This window comes from Aquarana catesbeiana, linkage group LG01, assembly GCF_042186555.1.
Source record: "Aquarana catesbeiana isolate 2022-GZ linkage group LG01, ASM4218655v1, whole genome shotgun sequence".
NCBI classification, from domain to species: Eukaryota; Metazoa; Chordata; class Amphibia; order Anura; family Ranidae; genus Aquarana; species Aquarana catesbeiana.
Genome location: NC_133324.1, coordinates 683,879,059 through 683,901,351, shown reverse-complemented (window position 1 = coordinate 683,901,351; position 22,293 = coordinate 683,879,059). Strand labels below are relative to the sequence as shown.

The 22,293-nt window shown below is 43.2% G+C and overlaps 1 protein-coding gene across 4 annotated transcripts in view; it reads left to right on the top strand.

The window, feature by feature from the left end:
* PDE5A (phosphodiesterase 5A) overlaps positions 1-22,293 on the top strand; it is a 267,395-nt gene that overhangs the window by 125,984 nt on the left and 119,118 nt on the right. For all 4 annotated transcript variants that reach the window (XM_073603315.1, XM_073603298.1, XM_073603307.1 and 1 more), the window contains exon 4: positions 18,025-18,096. In XM_073603315.1, the coding sequence (XP_073459416.1) occupies positions 18,025-18,096 (72 nt within the window). The remainder of the gene's footprint in view (positions 1-18,024; positions 18,097-22,293) is intronic.

The following is a 22,293-nucleotide window of genomic DNA, read 5'->3' as shown; positions in this document are numbered from 1 at the left end:
ATTTCAATGAGCCCAGTGTACACCATAGCAGTGATTTCATGTGCATTTTAAGAAAGTACAGCATGCTGCATTTTTTGCACAAGAAAGCACCGGAATACATGTGAACACAGAGCAAATACTTGCAAGTGCAACTCTAACGGCCAAAAACCACACCAGAAATGCACTATAAACATGCCACAAACCCAGCACAGATGCATGTAAATGCACACTGAACATGGGGATTGTGGTGTAAATGAGCCCTAAAACTAAAAAAACAAAGCAGCAGTTTTAATCACCAGATTAATCTTAGTTTTAGGTTGATGTCAAAAATTACCACTGGCAGGGTCGCTACAAAAGCTACCTGTTTGCCCCTATGGAATTGCTCCCTCAGTAGCCATAAGTAGCTAGATGTTGCGTTGTCACTGTCTCAAATGCTGATGAATCTTGATAGCAATAGGAGCAACATCTCACTGCTTCAGCTACAAAGGAAGCGATTCCACATGGACCAACAGGCAGCCTACAAGCATAGTTACATAGTTACATATAGTTACATAGTAGGTGAGGTGGAAATAAGACACAAGGCCATCAATTTCAACCTATGTGTGTGATTATATGTCAGTATTACATTGTATATCCCGGTATGTTGCGGTCATTCAAGTACTTATTATCGTTTTCATAAACTATCGATGCCCCCCCCCCCCGAAACCACCGACTGTGGCTTTTAGAGTAAAGAACCCTCTACGCAGTTTAAGGTTAAACCTCTTTTCTTCTAATTTTAATGAGTGGCCACGTGTCTAATTAAACTCCCTTACGCGAAAAAGTTTTATCCCTATTGTGGGGTCACCAGTATGGTATTTGTAAATTGAAATCAAATCCCCTCTCAAGCGTCTCTTCTCCAGAGAGAATAAGTTCAGTGCTCGCAACCTTTCTTCATAACTAATATCCTCCAGACCCTTTATTAGCTTATTGCCCTGCTTAGCTTAGTATCGTCTGCAAATACAGAGATTGAACTGTTTACCCCATCCTCCAGGTCGTTTATGAACAAATTAAACAGGATTGGTCCCAGCACTGAACCCTGGGGTACCCCATTTCCCACCCCTGGCCATTCCGAGTATTCCCCATTTGTCACCACCCTCTGAACTCGCCCTTGTAGCCAGTTTTCAATCCATGTACTCACCCTATGGTCCATGCCAACGGACCTTACTTTGTACAGTAAAGGTTTATGGGGAACTGTGTCAAATCCTTTTGCAAAATCCAGGTACACTACGTCTACGGGCCTTCCTTTATCTAGATGGCAGCTCACCTCCTCATAGAAGGTTAATAGATTGGTTTGGCAAGAACTATTCTTCATGAATTTTACTGGTGGTTTTGACAATTTGCCAGCAGCAGAGTAGCTAGTAGGGATGAGCCGAACACCCCCCGGTTTGGTTCACACCAGAACCTGTGAACGGACCGAAAATTCACACGAACGTTAGAACCCCATGGGACTTGAACGTTCAAAATCAAAAGTACTTTTAAAGGCTAATTTGCATGGTATCATCCTAAAAAGGGTTTGGGGACCCGGGTCCTGCCCCAGGGGACATGTTTCAATGCAAAAAAAACTTTTTTTGGGAGCAGTGATTTTAATGATGCTTAAAGTAAAAAAAAAATGAAATATTCCTTTAAATATCGTACCTGCGGGTGTCTATAGTATGCCTGTAAAGTGGCGCGTGTTTCTTGTGCTTAGAACAGTCCCTGCACAAAATGTCATTTTTAAAGGAAAAAACGTCATTTAAAACTGCTTGTAGCTTTAATGTAATGTCGGGTCCCCAGTCCATTACCAGACCCTTTGGGTCTTGTATGGATATTAAGGGGAACCCCGCACCTAAATTAAAAAAAGGAAAGCCGTGGGGCCACCAGGCCCTATATACTCTGAACAGCAGTACACAGGCGGTGCAAACAAGACAGGGACTGGAGGTTTGTTGTTAATTAGAATCTGTTTGTAATTATGAACTGGTACATTTTTAACGTGTTTAGCTCCAGCCAAAAAATCTATTTTAAGCTTTTTGGAAAACATAGGGAAGGGTTATCACCCCTGTGACATTTGTTTTGCTGTCTGTGCTCCTCTTCAGAAGATTTCACCTCACTTTTTGTCCCAATGACAAATGTTTTTTGAAAATTTGTTTTTTTTTGTGAAACAAGGATTGGTGATAAAGCATCAGTGGAAAGGAGAAACGTTTTTCCCATATTAACTCTTACAGGAGAGAATTTCCCTTCCTATGGGTAGATTTCATCTCACTTCCTGTTCCTGTTCCTGCCTCTGTTCTGCCTCAAATGCCCTGTCCATTATTCCACGCAGCGTGTACTCCAACAGGTGGACAAGGGGGACAGTGTCACTGATGCATGCTCTGTCATTGCTCACCATCCTCGTGGCCTCCTCAAATGGTGACAGGACAGTGCATGCATCCCTGATCATGGCCCACTGGCGTGGGGAAAAAAAACAAGCTCCCCTGACCCTGTCCTGGTGCCATAGTCGCACAGGTACTCATTGATGGCCCTCTGCTGCATGTGCAGCTGCTGCAGCATGGCCAACGTTGAGTTCCACCTGGTGGGCATGTCACAGACTAGGCGGTTCTTGGGCAGGTTAAACTCCTTTTGGAGGTCTGCCAGCCGAGTACTGGCATTATATGACCAGCAGAAATGCACACAGACTTTCTTGGCCTGCCTCAGGACATCCTGTAAGCCCGGGTACTTGCCCAAGAACCGCTGCACCACCAAGTTAAGGACGTGAGCCAAACAGGGCACATGGGTCATTGGTCCCTGTCGGAGGGCAGAGAGGAGGATGGTGCCATTGTCGCAAACCACCATTCCTGCCTCAAGTTGGCATGGCATCAACCACCTCTGAACCTGCCCCTGCAGAGCTGACAGAACCTCTGCCCCAGTGTGGCTCCTGTCCCCCAAGCACACCAGCTCAAGCACCGCATGGCATCTTTTGGCCTGCATACTTGTGTAGCCCCTTGAACGGCTACGGAGCACCGCTGGTTCCGAGGACAAAGCACAGGAAGAGGCCATGGAGGAAGAAGAAGAGGAGGGGGTGGAGGAGACAGGTGTGTCACAATCATTAGTAGTGGCATTTTGGAGGCGCGGTGGCGGAACAACCTCCAACACTACTGCACCTTGTCCTGCATCCTTCCCAGCTGCCAGCAGAGTCACCCAATGCGTGGTGAAACTTAGGTAACGTCCCTGTCCATGCCTGCTGGACCATGAGTCAGCGGTAATATGCACCTTACCGCTGACCGCCCTGTCCAGCGAGGCCAAGACATTGCCTTCCACATGCCGGTAGAGAGCCGGAATCGCCTTCCATGAAAAAAAGTGGCGTTTAGGTACCTGCCACTGAGGAACCACACATTCCACAAACTCACGGAAAAGGGCAGAGTCTACCAACTGAAAAGGCAGCAGTTGAAGTGCTGGCAATTTTGCCAAGCTAGCATTCAACCGCTGGGCATTTGGATGGCTGGGAGCGAACTTCTTTCGGCGGTGCAGCAGCTGGGGCAGGGACATTTGCCTGGTACAATCTGACGTCAGTGTACCGAAAGCAGATTGCCCACAAGTACTTGGCTGTGACACACCTAATTCTACACCTTCATTCCTCTCAGTGCAGGTCTTAGAGAGAGGACTGAAGGTATAGTGGGGTTGGAGATCTCAGCTGATGAGGAGCAAGGAGAGGTCCTCTTTGTTCTTTGGTGTGGGTCTTTTAGATACACTTGCCAATGAACTGCATGGCAGGTCAACATATGGCTGGTCAAGCATGTGGTGCCCAAGCGGGAGATGTTTTGGCCATGCGAGATACGCTTGAGACATATGTTGCAAATAGCAGTGGTGCGATCTGATTCACTCATCTCAAAAAAGGCCCACACCAAAGAACTTTTGGAATAACGCACAGAGACAGCAGCGCCCTGCACATGCAGAGCTTTGGGGTGTGATGCAGTCAGTGTGCTGCCCTTAGGCTGGCCCCTGGAGGGCATCCTGCCTCGTTGGTGATGTGCCTCCTCCTCCTCTCTCCTATCAGGCACCCACGTTGAGTCAGAGACCTCATCATCCCCTCCCTCCTCATCACTGGAGCGAACCTGGCAGTATGCTGCAGCAGGGGGAGCATGACTGCCAGATTGCTGTCCTTCTTGGGCACCCCCTCTGTCCGTGCTCACGTTACTGCCTTCATCTAGCTCAGTATCATCATCAGAGCCTTCTAAATGCTGGGCATCCTCCTGGAGCATGTACCCAACACTGTGGTCAAACAGTTCGAGGGACTCCTCAGGAGAACATGGTGGGGCTAGGGAAGGAGTCACTGATGCCATTGAGCTGAGGGAAGAGGCCGCGTTGGCAGCTGCTTTGCCAGACAAAGTACCCTGAGCATGGGTGAGAGAGGATGAGGAGGATGAGGACAGCTTGGTCATCACCTCGACCAAGTCTTCCGCATGTTGCAGCTCAACACGGCCAGCTGCCGAAAAAAAGGCCAAGCGTGTCCCGCGGCCACGTGCTGATGAGGATGCACCGTCTCCACGACCAGCACTGTTGCCTCTAGACACAGAGCCTGCTTGCCCTCTTTTATTGGCTTGTGACTGTCTGCCTCTCCTTGTTGGATATATATATTGATACTGCAGCTAGCAAAATCAACTGCCTGCCTGTAGTATGAGAACACCACCAACCTTCTACAGGTATCTTTAGCTGAACATTGTGCAGGCTCGCAAAAAACTAACTTGTAGCTTATTTAGCTGCCTGCGGTAGTGATAGGATCAGGAAAACACCACCAACCTTCGACAGGTAGCTTTAGGTGAACACTGTGCAGAGCTCGCAAAAAACGAACTTGTAGCTTATTTAGCTGCCTGCGGTAGTGATAGGATCAGGAAAACATCATCAACCTTCTACAGGTAGCTTTAGGTGAACACTGTGCAGAGCTCGCAAAAAACTAACTTGTAGCTTATTTAGCTGCCTGCGGTAGTGATAGGATCAGGAAAACACCACCAACCTTCGACAGGTAGCTTTAGGTGAACACTGTGCAGAGCTCGCAAAAAAATTAACTTGTAGCTTATTTAGCTGCCTGCGGTAGTGATAGGATCAGGAAAACACCACCAACCTTCTACAGGTAGCTTTAGCTGAACACTGTGCAGAGCTCGCACTACACTAACTTGTAGTTTTAGCTGAACACTGTGAGGAGGATGCACTACACTAACTTGTAGCTTTAGCTGAACACTGTGCAGAGGTTGTACTACACTAACTTGTAGTTTTAGCTGAACACTGTGAGGAGGACTCACTACACTAACTTGTAGCTTTAGTTGAACACTGTGCAGAGGTCGCACTACACTAACTTGTAGTTTTAGCTGAACACTGTGAGGAGGACGCACTACACCAACTTGTAGCTTTAGCTGAACACTGTGCAGAGGTCACACTAAACTAACTTGTAGCTTTAGCTGAACACTGTGCAGAGGTCGCACTACACTAACTTGTAGTTTTAGCTGAACACTGTGAGGAGGACGCACTACACTAACTCTAAATAGTCTAGCTGCCTGACTGTGGTACTAATAGGATCAAAAGAACACCAGCAATTTTCTTCAGGTACCTGTAAATACTGTAACAAGACAAGCCTGCCTGTCAGCAGGAAGATAACAGGAACGGATCTAGCTGAATACAGTGTGTATATATATATATATATATATATATATATATATATATATATATATATATATATACAACACCTGGGCTGCATATATATACACAATACACTGTAAGTGCAGCTAACTCACTGACTGTCCTGCCTAATCTAGCTAACTCAAATGAAATGACACTGTCTCTCTCTCTCTAAGCACGCTGGAACACACTACACAGGGCCGCCGTGCAGGCGGCCTTATATAGTGTGGGGCGTGTTCTAAACCCCCTGAGCCATAATTGTCCAAAGCCACCCTGGCTTTGGCCAATTACAGCTCTTTCTACTGACGGCGCTGTGATTGGCCAAGCATGCGGGTCATAGTGCATGCTTGGCCAATCATCAGCCAGCAATGCAAGGCGATGCCGCAGTGAATTATGGGCCGTGACGTGCCACACGAATGTGGCGCGAACGGCCCATAACGTTCGCAATTCGGCGAACGATCGAACAGTCGATGTTCGAGTCGAACATGGGTTCGACTCGAACACGAAGCTCATCCCTAGTAGCTAGCAGCAGAGTTTCCCATGTGTCTTTTGCCCTAGGATGGCATAACACCTATGTGTTGTGGTAATGCATGGTAAAATGTGAATGTTACCGTGGGTTATCTCAATGCACATTATTGCTTAATATTGTGTGCATTGGAGTGCCATTCATTCAGAATGTATAAGCACAATAGCTAGTAGTTCACAAGTGGTACAACACACTGCAACCCACTCTCTAGTGCTGAAAAATGTCAAGTTTTTATGTGCTAAAGAATAACTAAACCTAAAAACAAAAACACTTTTAACTACTTCAGCCCCGGAAGAATTTACACCCTTCTTGACCAGAGCACTTTTTGCGATTCGCCACTGCGTCGCTTTAACTGACAATTGCGCGATGTGGCTCCCAAACAAAATCTACGTCTTTTTTTTCACACAGATAGAGCTTTCTTTTGGTGGTATTTGATCACCTCTGCTGTTTTTATTTTTTGCGCCATAAACAAAAAAATATAAAATTTAAAGGTACGTACAGGTACGCCCATTTGCCCAGCCGTGCCATTCTGCCGACGTACATTGGCGTGTGCCGGTTGGGAACCGGTTAACAAGTACAGAAAATACCTTAAAAAAATTATGGCTGTCTGTACACTCTCTGTTTCATAAATGTGAGGCCTCTACGATTAAGCAAAATGAAAAGGACGAAACAGGTCTGAGGAGTTCCCTACAGGTGGAGAACAAGAGCTGAAGCCATCTTTTACCTATCTCACATTTATGCAACAGTGAATCGGTACCTGTGTGCAGATCGTCACAATTTTGTTGAAGTCTACTAAAGCCTGACAAACCAATTCTGTCTGTCTTCACCAGTCTTATTGCATGCTAATCCAACATTGAGCGGCACTTTTTTCATTATTTTGGGCTACATACAGAAAATACCTGTTGATTTTACCAGCAATGCAGTGTCCTTGTCACTTCCTGTGAGATGAACTGGAAGCAAAAACAATGTTATCTATCTTGTGCAAACTCCCAGTTCCTCCCTCTACTCCCATGTAATGAACAAAGGTAGACATGTTCGAAGTTCAGCCTGGTTCCCATGGCGCCATTGAGAATTAATGGCAGCTCTGCGTGCCTTCTAAAGAGCAGCATATTTTGCCTGCGGGTTGGGAACATGCGTGATTTTGCAAAGGTTCCCCCAAACTGTACAAGTATGAAGGTAGGCTTATATATCGATCTTGATCCTTTCAGTGAAAAATCTATTTTACTTGTAAAGTCAATTGACCTGCTTTCAAGTGCTGCTTCAGTCTCTACCACTAGTGGTCATGTTATCCACTAGCACCATCATCTGCTTCCCAGAGTCTATAATATGAGCAAGCATTTTGTAAAAGATGGGAAAATAATTCTGAACTTGGGGAGCTGATCCTGTATGTGATCCTTTTCATTTATGTAAGAAAGGCATTAAGGGAGAAACATGCAAATCATCAAACTGAACTGATGAGTTCACAAATTTCACCAGCATGCAACCTCAGTTTATAAAATTATTTTTTTTTTAGTCCCGTAGCCCTGGATATTATGATTTGTGGCTGCTAGGAGAGGCCTTCTCTCTGTGAAAATGCTGATTCTTGTCCTCCCATCCCATTGCTTTATGCTGGGAGAGCTGAGTAACAGCCACAGTGTCTGTGAGCGCTGATTACTGACAACACACGGTCTAACTGTCAAGTTATATTCATACACCAGCATGACTGCTGTGGCAGGGTAATGAAGGGGAGACTATAAAAATTGATAATTTTATATCGCTATATGGCTGTAAGCCCTCATGCACACAGGCTGTTAAAATAACGTTATGAAAACGCCAGTATCTTTGCAGTGATTTTTTTAAACTTTTTTCAGCTTTTTTCAGCGTTTTTGCAATAGCGTTTTTGAGCCTTTTTCCGTGTTTTTCCGCGTTAGCGTTTTTTAGCGGTTTTTTTTTTCGAATTTTTTTTTTTTTTCCAATGGATCAAAAACGTTAAAAAACGTTGGTGAATGACGTTTTTGAGCGTTTTTGAGTGTTTTTGAGCGTTTTTCAGCGTTAGAGCGTTTTTACAGCTGAAAAACGTCTCTCAGAACCCACTGGTCCTGGGTTTTTTTTACAGCTTAAAAACGCCTATGCCACTTGCAGCTCAAAAACGCCTAGGTGGGCATGAAGCCATAGACTAACATAGACAGGCCTTTTTAAGCTGCAAAAAAAGCTCAAAAAAGCAGCTGTAAAAATGTCCGTGTGCATGAGGACTTAATCAGTTTCTTTGACTTTGGTTGGATTTTAACAGTAATTCTACTGTATGTTGCATAAATAACACATCTTGTTTAAGGTTTGTGTACTGTGCAATTCACACGTGATTCATTGCAGTGTGATTTAAGCCCAATCATTTTGAATGGGCGCAAATTGCACTGTACTGCATGCACTACTTTTGGAAGCGCAGTGCAACCGGATCGTATTGTACTTTTGTACCATGTGATCTGGTGTAGGCAAACTCACTGCGCTTGGTGCATCGTTAACATTGACACCTGCTGGATTGCAACTACAGTTCATTTTGAATGGTGTGCGGGAACTGTGCTTGGATCGTGGGTTTCCTGCTCCAATTTCTAGTGGGAACTTAGGCTAAAGCTGCGTACACACAGGCGGACTTTTCGACCAGACTGGTCCGACTGACTTTCCGACGGACTTTCAACGGACTTTTGACGGACTTCCGATGGACTTTTTAACGAACGGACTTGCCTACACACGATCACACCAAAGTCTGACGGATTCGTACGTGATGTCGTACACCAGACTAAAATAAGGAAGTTGATAGCCAGTAGCCAATAGCTGCCATAGCGTCGGTTTTTGTCTGTCAGACTAGCATACAGACGAGCGGATTTATGGGTCTGGTGGAGTTACGACGTAAAGATTTGAAGCATGTTCCAAATGTAAAGTCCGTCAGATTTTCGACTGGAAAAGTCAGCTGAAGGTTCGATGAAGCCCACACACGATCAGATTGTTGGACCAGTCCGGTCGAAAAGTCCGACCGTGTGTACGCTGCATAAGTGTTATAAAGGAAAGCATTTTTTTCTACCTACATATGGTAGTGCTGTTCTGTTCTCTATTAAATTGTTCACATTACTATGTTGATTTGAAATAAGTAGCCTAAACCATTGTTACTCACTATATTGGCTCTGGGTCATTTCTAAATTGTGAGCAACCATCGTTCCTTATTAGTTCATCTTTAATAAATAAATATTTGGAAACTCTTCTAAAAACTGTTAAAAAGACCAAATACAGTAAAAAAAACATTGGTTAAATGCAGTACAGCATTGTGGTAACACATTGCCATTTATTTTACTACAATATGGTAAAGCAGATGTTCTCTGTACAATCTCTATAAAAGTTTTAAAGGGTCATAAGGGAACAGCTTAAGAGCCTATTGAGAAAAATGTTGCAAAAATGAGGCTAATCAGATGTGATCACTATGGTGGGAAATGTACATCATCACACTTGCTAAGGGAAGTCACATACACGTAATTTCATCTTAATGAGAGAAAAATAAATGTTTATTATGTCTTATTTTCCTACGCAGATGCTGCATGCCTGTGTGACTAAGTACAAACCTGTGGGTGCGTGAGATTGATTTAATGAGCTGCTGAGACATCACAATAACAGGAAAACAAACCATATTTGTTATTATTTAACTTGTTATGCCTGTTTAAAAATGTATTTTTTTGTCCTCTTCTCTTAAAGTATTCCCTACCTTGATGATGTCTTTCCTGGTCTTCCATTTTACATGGAGGTTTTCTGCTCTGCTTTTCTGAAAAACAAGGCCAAGCTTCACTTGCTCTCCTCTGGTGACACCTTCTCTATATTAGGAGCATGGCTGTCAACTATGGGGTGCTCGTTATTGATATAATCTACAATGTAGCTTGCTGACGCAAGTCTCACAGGCTCAACTAAATTTTGTAACGGGCACGGAGTTCGTTTGGAGAACTAACAATCATAATTGAGAATTGTTTTTTTAAGAAAAAAGCTGAGTGATGAAACTATAGGAGACATTTTGTGCAATAATCTTCATTTTGTTACCAGAGTTTATTTTGAATTTAGGGTGAACTCCAGGCACACATAAAAGGCAAAGTTTAGCTAAATATAAATTATTAAAGTGATTGTAAAACTTCTTATTTTATTTTATTAAAATACCAAACATGTTATACTTACCTGCTCTGTGTAATGATTTTGCACAAAGCAGCCCCAATCCACCTCTTCTGGAGTCCCCTGCGGGCACTCCCTTATAGCAAGCAGCTTGCTATGGGGGCACTCCAGCGTGCTTTCTCCCGAGCCGCGCTCCTCATCACTGGCTCTGAGTGACAGCAGTGGGAGCCAATGGCTCAAGCTGCTGTATCTGAGCCAATGTGGAGCGAAAGAGCACATAGAGCATCGGCCCTCGTGCACATCACTGAGTTGAGATTGAGCTCAGGTATGAATTAAGGGGGGGGGGGGTTGTTGCGGTGGGAGCTGCATGCAGTAAGGTAAAAAACAACACTTACAACCACTTGAAATCATTAAATCTATTTGTATTGCAACTAGAGTAAGTACTTAAATTTGAGTTGGTATTAGCCTCTAACAATGCCCTAGAAAGAAACACTCAGGAGCAGGAGGGGCAGCACTGCCAGCCAGTCAGGTGTGCTGTATGCAAATGTGCTGACTAGGAATAAATCTAAAGTAGAGATTAACATGAACAGAGGGATGACCTCATCTCTATGCTGCTGCTCCTTCACCTGACCAGTCAGCAGGTTGGGAGTAGAGAAATTAGGCCATTGTAATCCTAAAGCTGCCCAGTAATGGATCAAAGTTCGGCTGTTTCAGCATGGACCAGATGCGTTTCGATCCATCAATGGCTGTTTCAACTTAAGGCCAGCCATACAGTAAGAGAGCAAGTTTTCAGATCCACCTGGCTGTGCTGCATAATGGGACTTTGTAAATCTCATGATTGAATGAAGAGAAATGCAAATTTCTTTCCAGGTAAAATAGCTCCCATGTGTGTATTTTGCATGCGTATTTAGATGTTTGCCTGGAGCTCAGTTGTAAAACCCTGAATAAGTATAGACAAGCCTCCTGGATGTGCTACGAAAATCTGTAGCATTACCCTTTTAAAAATGTATCCACTTATTTTTCTTCCTTCAATAAAGCAGTCCATGATTCAAGTACATTCATGTGTCCATGTAATCTCTTTTACAAGAGATTAGAAGTTGCTGCGCTTAGGGGATGTTCAACCTCCCTCTCCTGAACGCGGAAGAATCATGTTCAGGATAGGAACATTTTGTTTGCCACATTTTGCGTTTTCTCACGGCTGGCGGTCAAACTTGGTTATGTGTACATGAAGCCTTATAACTATGTCTTGTGTGTAGAATTTAGAGCACCGACTATACTGTAGCCTGTGTACTGTCAGTGGGTTTCATGCATTGGCTGGCTGATCTGTGGCCGTTAGTTTTAATACTTGTATATATTGGTCTCAGTGGGTGGCAGGCAGATGACATAAATAGACTGATTTTCCATAGTTTCCAATTTCTTGTTAAATTTTCTCAAGCAGTTAAAGATTAAGGCTGAATTAACACTGTTTCATTGTGGTAATGTATGTGTTACTGCAAGGGGCACATTGATACGCTGAGATTCCATTCATTCTTCCCAACATACCTGATATGCAGTACACTGCAACATGCAGTAACACACTGCCATGCGTTGCTAAAAATGGTCCATATGCTTTTTTTGTGTGTCATTTGAATGGCGTGCCTTCACGCAGTGTGTGTTAAAGCGGAGTTCCACCCACATTTTTTACTCCTAATGTGCATCCTTAAAATTAATTGGCAATTTATTTTTTTTTTTCTGTTCACTTACCTAATTTATGCCTATATCTAATGTCACTTCCTCCTTTAGCCACCACGGCGCCATACATCATTTCCGGTTTTGCATTGGCTCCTGGGAGATCTTGGTCAGCTTGGCATGGCACTGTTCCTGTAACATTTTAACATTGGGGTCTATGAAAATTCTTGGTCATCTTGGCATGGCATGGCTCCGGTTACATTTAACATTGGCGTCTATGGAAAATCTTGGTCAGCTTGGCATGGCACGGCTCCAGTAACATTCAACATTGGAGTCTATGGAAAATCTTGGTTAGCAAGGCAAGCTGACCAAGATTGCACCGCACTGCACATGTGCAAGATCGACAGGTGCATGCTGGGTAGCTAGCATGCACGGAATCCAGAAAGAAGGACACTGGCTTCAGTTGCCCACACTGGAGATCGCTGTGCTGTGCAGGAACTTCAAAAAGTAAGAAAACAATGCTGCACAAATAGAAAACTGGCCATAGTTTACAGCATACCTTTATTACATTGCATGAGGCATGAATATTTTAGGGGTATTTTTATCTTAAAAGTCATATTTCGGCCAGAACTCCGCTTTAATATGCGTTCATTAACACACTGCACAAATGTAATTGGACCCCTAATGTAATTGATCACTGTAGGCAACAACTTTCTATTTCCTTTTGTCCAGTATTTATACTGGGAATATGGCCAAATGTTCACTGTGCCATTTAAAAAAAATTATGCAAAGGAAAGAAGAGAGGCAGAAATCAAGTAGGTGCTTGTTTGGACTATAAGAAAATTGGGAAACAGTGAGATCAGACAGGATTTAAAGTGGGAAAAGAATAAGAAATAATAGAAAAATCTGTAATATATTTTATTACTAATTTATTTATATACAGTATATATTCTGGAATGTAAAACAGGTGAGCAAATAGTGACAAAGGTGTGGCAGAAAGGAATAGTGTCTGTGTAGAGGAACATGACTAGGCATAGAAAGAGTTGGTACACAGGATAAGCTTATTCGGGCTGATTAGTTAAAACTGTATTGTATTTCTATTGTAATAGAAAGATATAAAACAGTTTAAAAGCTTAATATGCTTCAAAAAAATTACCCAAACAATTATAGGTCCCCTTTAAATATAATCACTAGATCTATACAATATACAGGGGGTGATTTACGAAAGTCGTGCGCCATCAGTAGAGGTGCACGGCGAGTCGCATTGTACATTTTCATATTTACAAAATGGTGCGCCGGGAACAGAGCGTGAATCCCCCATTTACTATAGCGATCTTGGTGCACGGGAGAATGCAATCTGTGCGCCACTATGGACATGGCGCACGGCATCTCCAAATCAATATTGACAGAAGATGGAGGTGCCAATATTATGGGGTGATGTGAGGAAGTTTGGTAACAACTGCCCAAGTAACAAATATGCCCAAAATAGAATGAGAAAGTAACTTTTTCAGAGAAAGCCTGCTGTGCCCGCAAATACGTTTAGAACTGCTTGAGATCAATGTAAGCAGTGCGCATGCACAAGTGGCTGTTGCGCTCGTTCACATGCGATTGTTCACTGCACAGCCAAAATCTTAGTAAATGTTAAGCAACATACATGCAATTGTGTGGGTTGAACGCGCACACCTCTAAACTTGACACTTTTTTTTTACGCTGGTTCACCTTTATGTATTTTTTTAAGGATATTTGCACACAGGCCACGTTAGCATGCTACGTTGCCAACATGTGACATGCACCTTGTTAAAATTATATAAAAAGACTCTCGCTCCTCTAGCTTCTCCTAAAAGAGCATTTAACCTTCCCCCTCTAATGCATATGATTTCCTTGGGCTAGCTTTTGCTTTTAAAGGGGAACTCCACACTCCATTCTCCAATGCTCTTGTCTCCCCCCTCTAACCCCTTGGATTTCCATGGGCTAACTTTTGTTTTTAAAGGGGAACTCCACACTCCAATCTATTCTCACAAGGCCGTGAGCTGCCTTCAGCAATCCAAACCACATCCTTTTTCAGAGCATACAACAGGGCCAGCTAGAAAAGGGACGAGAAGAGCGAACGCCCAACCCCCTCCTGAATCATACAAGGCCACATGCACTCAACATAGCTGGCTGACTTTGGGGTATGTTGGGCTCAGCCCAATACCAACCACAAAGCACCTTGTACCCACTAGTTTAAAGGGGCTTTCCACATTTTGTAAGCCCCCTGTCTGCAGCCCCACACAACCCCAGCCTAGGGTTGTGTGGAAGAGGCCCTTGTCCCCCTGAATATGGGAACAAGGTGGTTGACTTTTGGGGTGACCAAGCCCCTCCTTCCCCCAAGCATCCACCCCCCCTTTCATGGGCTGGCTTGTTGTGTGTTCGGCTAGGGGTTTGTTAGTGTGTGGGAGGGGCACAATATTTTTTTAATTTAGGGTGGTATTTTTCACGTGGGGGGATTCTCATTTTAAGCCTTAAAAGACCCAAATGGCCTTGTATGTATTGGGGGTCAGACTATTTTTTGTTTTGGGTTAAAATCTTGCAGCTGCAATGTAGATTTGCATGTTTTCTCTAAAGCCGTACATCTTTGAAGCAGCATTTTGGATACATGCTACAGATGCACCACTTTTAAAGGCACTTCTCCTTGTTTTGTTTTTGGGGTTGTCCAAATTGGTGACATTGATATATGTCCCTCAGGGTGGGACCTGGGCCCACCTACCCATTTTAAGGCCAATAACTAGAATATAAGCCAGCCAAGTGGGGACTCGCAAAATTAACAAGTCAGTTCCCATAGACTGCAATGGTATTTGTTGTATAACTTTTGCCCATGTTAGGCTCTTTGTTTGCCCCCCTGGACCAGGGGGTGTTTGTCCCATCTGTAATTTTGTAGCATGCTGGATGATGTGTTTAATTTTGTGCTAGGTGCATTTGGTTGTTCTGGGCATGCTCAGGGACTTTGGTTTTTTGCTGTGGCTTTTGGTGTGTGAGCAGCGATTGGATTTTTTAGGGCATCCTTAACAGGTGTACCCACTTTGTTCTTTCTAAGTACCCACTAAGTTCTCTCTACATTGGGTGAACTTGCATTTTGTGTGTTTCATGGACTGTGCATGTGTTTTCAATTGCCCCATTAGCACACAAATGTATGTTATATAAAGCTTGCAGATAGCATTCTTTACCTTGCCCTGAAAGGTGTGTGTGTCTATCTGTCTATTTGGGTGTTTTTATAGAGTGTGTAACACATGTATTTTCTCTTTTTGTATTTTGTTTGTTATGTCTTTGCAAAATAGATGTGTTTTAAAGCAAGTATTTTTTGGAGGGTGGGATATTTTTCACTGAAATATTTTTTATGTTGTCAATCTGTGTTGTTTGTAGGTTGTTAGTTTCACTTTAATTTAATTGTCTGTGCTGCATTATTTTGCAAAAATCTTCCTCAAGCTGTTGTGACTATTAAATGTTTAAATCCTTAAGAGACTGTCCGTTTGTGGGCGCAGTCCTTTTAACTCCTGTTAATTTCCTCTGCAAAATGGTCAGACCTCAAAACCATATTCTGTTAGTGTCTCAAATTAACATACATGTGTTTTTTGCTTTCCTCGCTCTTTACCAAGTCCTGTTTTGTTGAGCAATAAAATTTATATCAAATTGTTATGTTTTATGTGTTTTGTTAATATGTTTTGCAGATGCATGCTCAATCCAAGTAATGCATTTTACACTCTTCCACCCCCCCCCCCCCCCAAACAATTTTCATGCAACAGATTTCCCAGCTGCTGCTTAACTAGGCTGATTGGCATGGCAAAACAAAAAAAGGTGTGATTTGTCTAAAAGCTACCTTCCTGGTGCCTTCATGGTAGCAGATGTATGGATTGTGCATATGCTGCCATGGATAGGCACCAGGAAAGGAAAATTACAGAGAGGTAAGTATTCAATTTTCCATTTTAGCGCAGTGATTCTCAGCCTCAGTCCTCAAGTACCCCTGACAGGACATGTTATGGGAATTTATCTTAGCTAAAATAGCTGTCCAAAATACCAAGCCATTGACTGACTATGATTTAAAGCACCTGTGTAAGATGAAGGAAAACCTGCAAACATGGCCTGTTGGGGGTACTTGAGGACAGGGTTGATAAGCCCTGATTTAGAGCACTGAGCTAAAATCGAGCTCCAGACAATCCTATTCTAATTGTGTGCATTTGAGGGAAACCAAGTGAGTGTTAGAACCACTGCTTGTCTTTTTTAGGTTGGGCTTTGTTTCCCTTTTTTGAAAATTGGCTTCACTTCCTGTCACATAGCCAAACAGGAAGTGAGGGTAAAACCCTACCAATGTCTTTCCTTGGACACACAGGTCAATCTAACTAGTGTCCCCATTAGGCAAATTGCACTCTAGCACTTTGTTGTGTACACCCCAAATTATTAGGTATTTTGAGGTTTATTAACGGCAAATCCACTCTGAAATACAAGTGTACTCGCTGTAAATCTGAGGGAGAGCACTGGTGATTTTATCATCCAATCATGTAGAAGCAAAGATGCTGTTTTTTTATTTTCATTGCATGTCCCCCTCGGATCTCTAGCAAGTGCACTTGTAGTGCAAAGTGGATTTGCCTTTAGTAAATAAACCCCAAAGTCCAAGATACCTAATAATTTGGGGTGTACACAGCAAAATGCTAGAGTGAACACCGATCGGGCACTCTGATCAGCTCCGGGTACACGCTGCGCATGCGCCCCTAGTGGCCAACAGTCTAAGAGATGTAAGGTAAGGTCGTTTCGCCCAGCCGTGCCATTCTGCCGCAGTAAAACTGAGGTGGCTGGTCGGCAAGCAGTTAAACTGCTCTTAGGCAGACATCAGTTTGAGCCAGACACATTTCAGACCAGTTTTCTTGTTTCATCTACAAACAGTATAAAAATGTAAAAACAAAAATGAAAGGCATTAAATCTTGAAAAATATTTTGGTTCAGTGATTCATCTGTGTAGAATTAATTATTTATTGTATTACAGGTACTTACAGTATATAGCGCTATTTACACAGCAGTTTACATATGTTATACATTCACATCAGTCCCTCTCCTCAAGGAGCTTACAATCTAAGGTCCCTAACTCGCATTCAAATACTAGGGAAAATTTAAATAGGAGCCAAATAAGCAACCATCATGGAGTGCGGGAGGAAACTGGAGCAAACCCACACAGGCACAGTGAGAACATGTAAACTCCAGGCAGGGAGTGCTGTGGCTGAGATTCAAACCCAGGACTCCAGTTCTGCTAGGCAGAAGTGCTAACCACTTAGCCACTAATATATTTATTTAGCTGCATCTGACAGGTAGCTTTCTTATTAACATCTATTAACTTTTTAACAAGCGCTGACACTGTAAAGCTGGCCGTAGACAGTTTGAACCTTGATTTGAATCATTATAGCCACTAGCAATAATTCAGTAATCACTACTCAGCCCCCCCACGCCAAGAGAACACAGTGGCGCAGCAGGAGGGATTCCCTTGTAAACACTGTGTGAACCTACAACCCGTGGTTGCAGGAAAGAAATTCGCTCCATCTATGGTCGGCCTAACAAGTGTTAAAGCGATCAGTGCCAAAATCACAGTGGCTTTGCTACACAGACTGAGACTTCAGCAGTCATAAATTATAATTCGTTTTAGCATTTGCACTCATGGATATATTCCAAGCAGGGAGGTAATCTGGAATGTACACAGTTTGTTTCAGGTCTTTAACTGGTTAATAGCCTATGTACATGTAGAATCACTAACTAGTTCTACTATTATTTGATGTACTTGACATTCCTTTCCTTTAACGCAAACTCCAAAAGCTTGGTTTTCAGTGTACACAATATGCCATGTGTTTGATGTTTATGCAGATGTATTTACTGCAGGAAGAATACAGTGATCTCCAAAGCTGTTTGGTTTGAATACATTTGCTATGTAAATTGTCCAGCCGCTCATGTTTCCTTGGTTTTCTTTGTGTCGGTCGTTCACTGATGTGCTGACGTGTATATTCTTTTAGTTATGAATGCATTAATTGCTTCTTTGTTTATTGATTCATTCAGGTGGTTGGGGTGGCACAAGCAATCAATAAGAAATCTGGAAATAATGGCACATTTACTGAGCAAGATGAGAAGGTAATGTTTATTGTTATATAGTGTATATATTATGTATTACTTCTAGATAACCAATCATTTTGAGTCTGTTGCAAGTGATAAAGAGCCTGTCGCATACACTCACCAGCCACTTTATTAAGTACACCTTGCTAGTACCAGGTTGGACCCCCTTTTGCCTTCAGAACTTCCTTAATTCTTCATGACAGATTCAACAAGGTTTTGGAAACATTTCTCAGAGATTTTGGTCCATATTGACATGATAGCATCATGCAGTTGCTGCAGATTTGTCGGCAGCACATCCTAAATGCGAATCTCCCGTTCCAGCACATCCCAAAAGTGCTCTATTGGATTGAGATCTGGTGACGGTGGAGGCCATTGGAGTACAGTGAACTCATTGTCATGTTCAAGAAACCAGTGGTGATTTGAGCTTTGTGACATGGTGCATTATCCTGCTGGAAGTAGCCGCCAGAAGATGGGTACACTAGTCATAAAGGGATGGACATGGTCAGCAACAATACTCAGGTAGGCTGTGGTGTTTAAACGACACTCAATTGGTACTAAGGGGCCCAAAGTGTGCCAATCCCCCATACCATTATACCACCACCACCAGCCTGAACCGTTGATACACGGCAGGATGGATCCATGCTTTCATGTTGTTTACACCAAATTATGACCCTACCATCTGAGTGTCGCAGCTGAAATCAGGACTCATCAGAACAGGCAATGCTTTTCCAATCTTCTGTCCACCTTCTGTTTGAGGATGCCCCACAGATGTTCAATAGGGTTTAGGTCTGGAGACATGCTTGGCCAGTCCATCACATTTACCCTCAGCTTCTTTAGCAAGGCAGTGGTTGTCTTGGAGGTGTGTTTGGGGTCATTGTCATGTTGGTATACTGCCCTGCGGCCCAGTCTCCGAATCGAGGGGATCATGCTCTGCTTCAGTATGTCACAGTACATGTTGGCATTCATGGTTCCCTCAATGTAGCTCCCCAATGCCAGCAGCACTCATGCAGCCCCAGACCATGACAATCCCACCACCATGCTTGACTATAGGCAAGACACACTTGTCTTTGTACTCCTCACCTGGTTGCCGCCACACGCTTGACACCATCTGAACCAAATAAGTTTATCTTTGTTGTCCAATTTTGGTGAGCCTGTGCGAATTGTAGCCTCAGTTTCCTGTTCTTAGTTGACAGGTGTGGCACCCGGTGGAGTCGTCTGCTGCTGTAGTCTATCTACTTCAAGGTTCGGTGTATTGTGCATTCAGAGATGGTATTCTGCATACCTTGGTTGTAACAAGTGCTTATTTGAGTTACTGTTGCCTTTCTATCATCTCAAACCAATCTGCTCATTCTCCTCTGACCTCAAGGCATTTTCCTCCACACAGCAGCCACTCACTGGATGTTTTTTCTTTTTTGGACCATTCTCTGTAAACCCAAGAGGTGGTTGTGTGTGGAAATCCCAGTAGATCAGCAGTTTTTGAAATACTCAGACAAGCCCATATGGTACCAACAACCATGCCACGTTCAGTCACTTAAATCCCCTTTCTTCCCCATTCTGATACTCGGTTTGAACTTCAGCAAGTCGTCTTCACCATGTCTAAATGACTAAATGCATTGAGTTGCTGACATGGGATTGGCTGACTAGCAATTTGTGTTACCAAGCAATTGAACAGGTGTACCTAATAAAGTGGCCGGTGACTGTATAATACCAAAAAGAAAAAAAAGAAAATGTTATACTCAAATGCACATTATATACAATAAAAATGAATCAATGGCTAAACTTATGCATCTAATAAAGGAAAAGTATTGAAGTGGTTAATATTATACTAAAAACAGCTGAATGTTTTCTGTGATGCATGTTCCTTATAATTAAACGGGATACCAGTATATTTCACAAATTAGGTTGGCCATACATGGTCAAATTTTGAAAGAATTTTCTTTTGAAAATCTGAAATTTCGTGGGTTTTGTGATCCGATGGTGCCACCATTGATTTCTAAATTCGACCAACCAAAACTTCAATTTCACCTCCTGTTGCTACAGAAAATGATTTTTGTGGCTGGGAATCTTCTTTTCTTTCCGGGAATTATCTTTTCTTGCACTCATGCGCATTTCTTTTTCGATTACATTTCTCGCACGATTCTCCCATCATTAATTAGAAAATCGTTCGCCAATAGAACTTAACCAAAAAGTGCATTCTATGCATCCAAAAATATAGAAAATATAACAAATCAAATCATTATTCAACCAAAAAATAAAATAAAAGCCTCATGCATGTGTCCTGCTTCTTAATATAGGGGGTCAACAATGCCAAGAGTTGGTGAAAGCAGGGGTCCGTCATCTGGAGATAATTCCGAAAATCATTCAGATTATTCTCCTGGAGCTCCCGCAGCAAAGGCATATGACATAATTGGTCACGATTAACCACTTGCCGACCAGCCGCTGTCATTATATGATGGCAGGTCGGCACGTTTCCGTAAGCCGCTGTAGCTATACGGCGGCTCCTTTAAGCAGGATAGCCTCCGGCTGTGTGCGCATGCCCACTGCACTGCGAGGGTGCCGATGTTCGTGGCCAACGGTCGCAATGACCGCCAGCCATGAGCGACCGTGAGAGGCAGAACAGGGACATGTGTGTATAAACACACAAATCCCTGTTCTTTTCTGAGAGGAGATGCAGATCGTGAGTTCCTAATAGCTAGGAACCACGATCTGTCATCTCCTATAGTCAGTCCCCTCCCCCTACAGTTAGGGAACACAGTTAACCCCTTGATCGCCCCCTAGTGTTAACCCCTTCCCTGCCAGTGACATTTATACAGTAATCAGTGCATTTTTATAGCACTGATCGTTGTATAATTGTCAATCATCCCAAAAATGTGTCAAAAGTGTCCGCCATAATGTCGCAGTCACAATAAAAATCGCAGATCGCCGCCATTACTAGTAAAGTAATAATAATAATAAAAATGCCAAAAATCTATTCCCTATTTTGTAGACGCTATAACTAAAAATTACCAAAAATGTGTAGAAGAAAAGATATCGGCCTAAACTGAGAAAAAAAATTTGCTTTTTTTTAAAAAAAAAATGGGGATATTTATTATAGCAAAAAGTACAAAATATTGTGTTTTTTTCAAAATGTCACTCTTTTTTTGTTTATAGCGCAAAAAATAAAAACTGCAGAGAGATGATCAAATACCACCAAAAGAAAGCTCTATTTATGGGAAAAAAAGGACGTCAATTTTGTTTGGGTACAGCGTCGCACGACCACGCAATTGTCAGTAAGGCCCCTTTCACACTGGGGCGGTGGGGGCGTCGGCGGTAAAACTACGCTATTTTTAGCACCGCTTTACCGTCGTTTTAGCGGCGGTATTCGGCCGCTAGCAGTGTGGTTTTAACCCCCGCTGGTGGCCGAAAAAGGGTTAAAACCGATCGCATGGTAGCCGCGGTATAGCCGCGCTGCCCCATTGATTTCAATGGGCAGGAGCGGTGAATACACGGCTCCTTCACTGCTCCAAAGATGCTGTTTGCAGGAGTTTTTTTTCTCTCCTGCCAGCGCACTGCTTCAGTGTGAAAGCCCTCGGGCTTTCACACTGGAGAAACAGTAGTTAGGTCGGTTTGCAGGCGCTATTTTTAGCGCAATAGCGCCTGCAAACCACCCCAGTGTGAAAGGGGCCTTAAAGCGTAGCAGTGCTGTATTGCAAAAAATGGCCTGGTCATTGAGCAGCCAAATCTTCCGGTGCTTAAGTGGTTAAGCAACCACTGGTTAAGCAACCAATTTTTGGTCCAAGAAATCCTCCTCCTCCTGTTCCTGGACTGGACTTGGGTCAAAGCAATAACTCCAAGGCCAATAATAAATAACACGTTATCTCCTCCGATTCCGCAACATGGCTGGTTGGCGAACGGATGTTCAGAAACTAACTGAAAGGCGCGAAATGAAAAGTGCGAAATGAAAAGCGTGAATTAACACTCACCAAACTTCTACTAACACGAAATTAGCAGAAGGAGCCCAAAGGGTGGCGCATGACAATTGAACTTCCTCTTTGTAGTCTCGTAGCACGTCTAGTACGTCACTACGTTCGTGTTTGTTGGCCGACAATTCCTTGCCGTTTGTATGCAAGACAGGTTCCTGGCCAACTCCCTTCGGACAAAAGTCTGATGTTTTGTCTGCGGAAAATCCGATCGTGTGTACGAGGCTTTAGACTTAGTTGGATTATAAACCCTTAT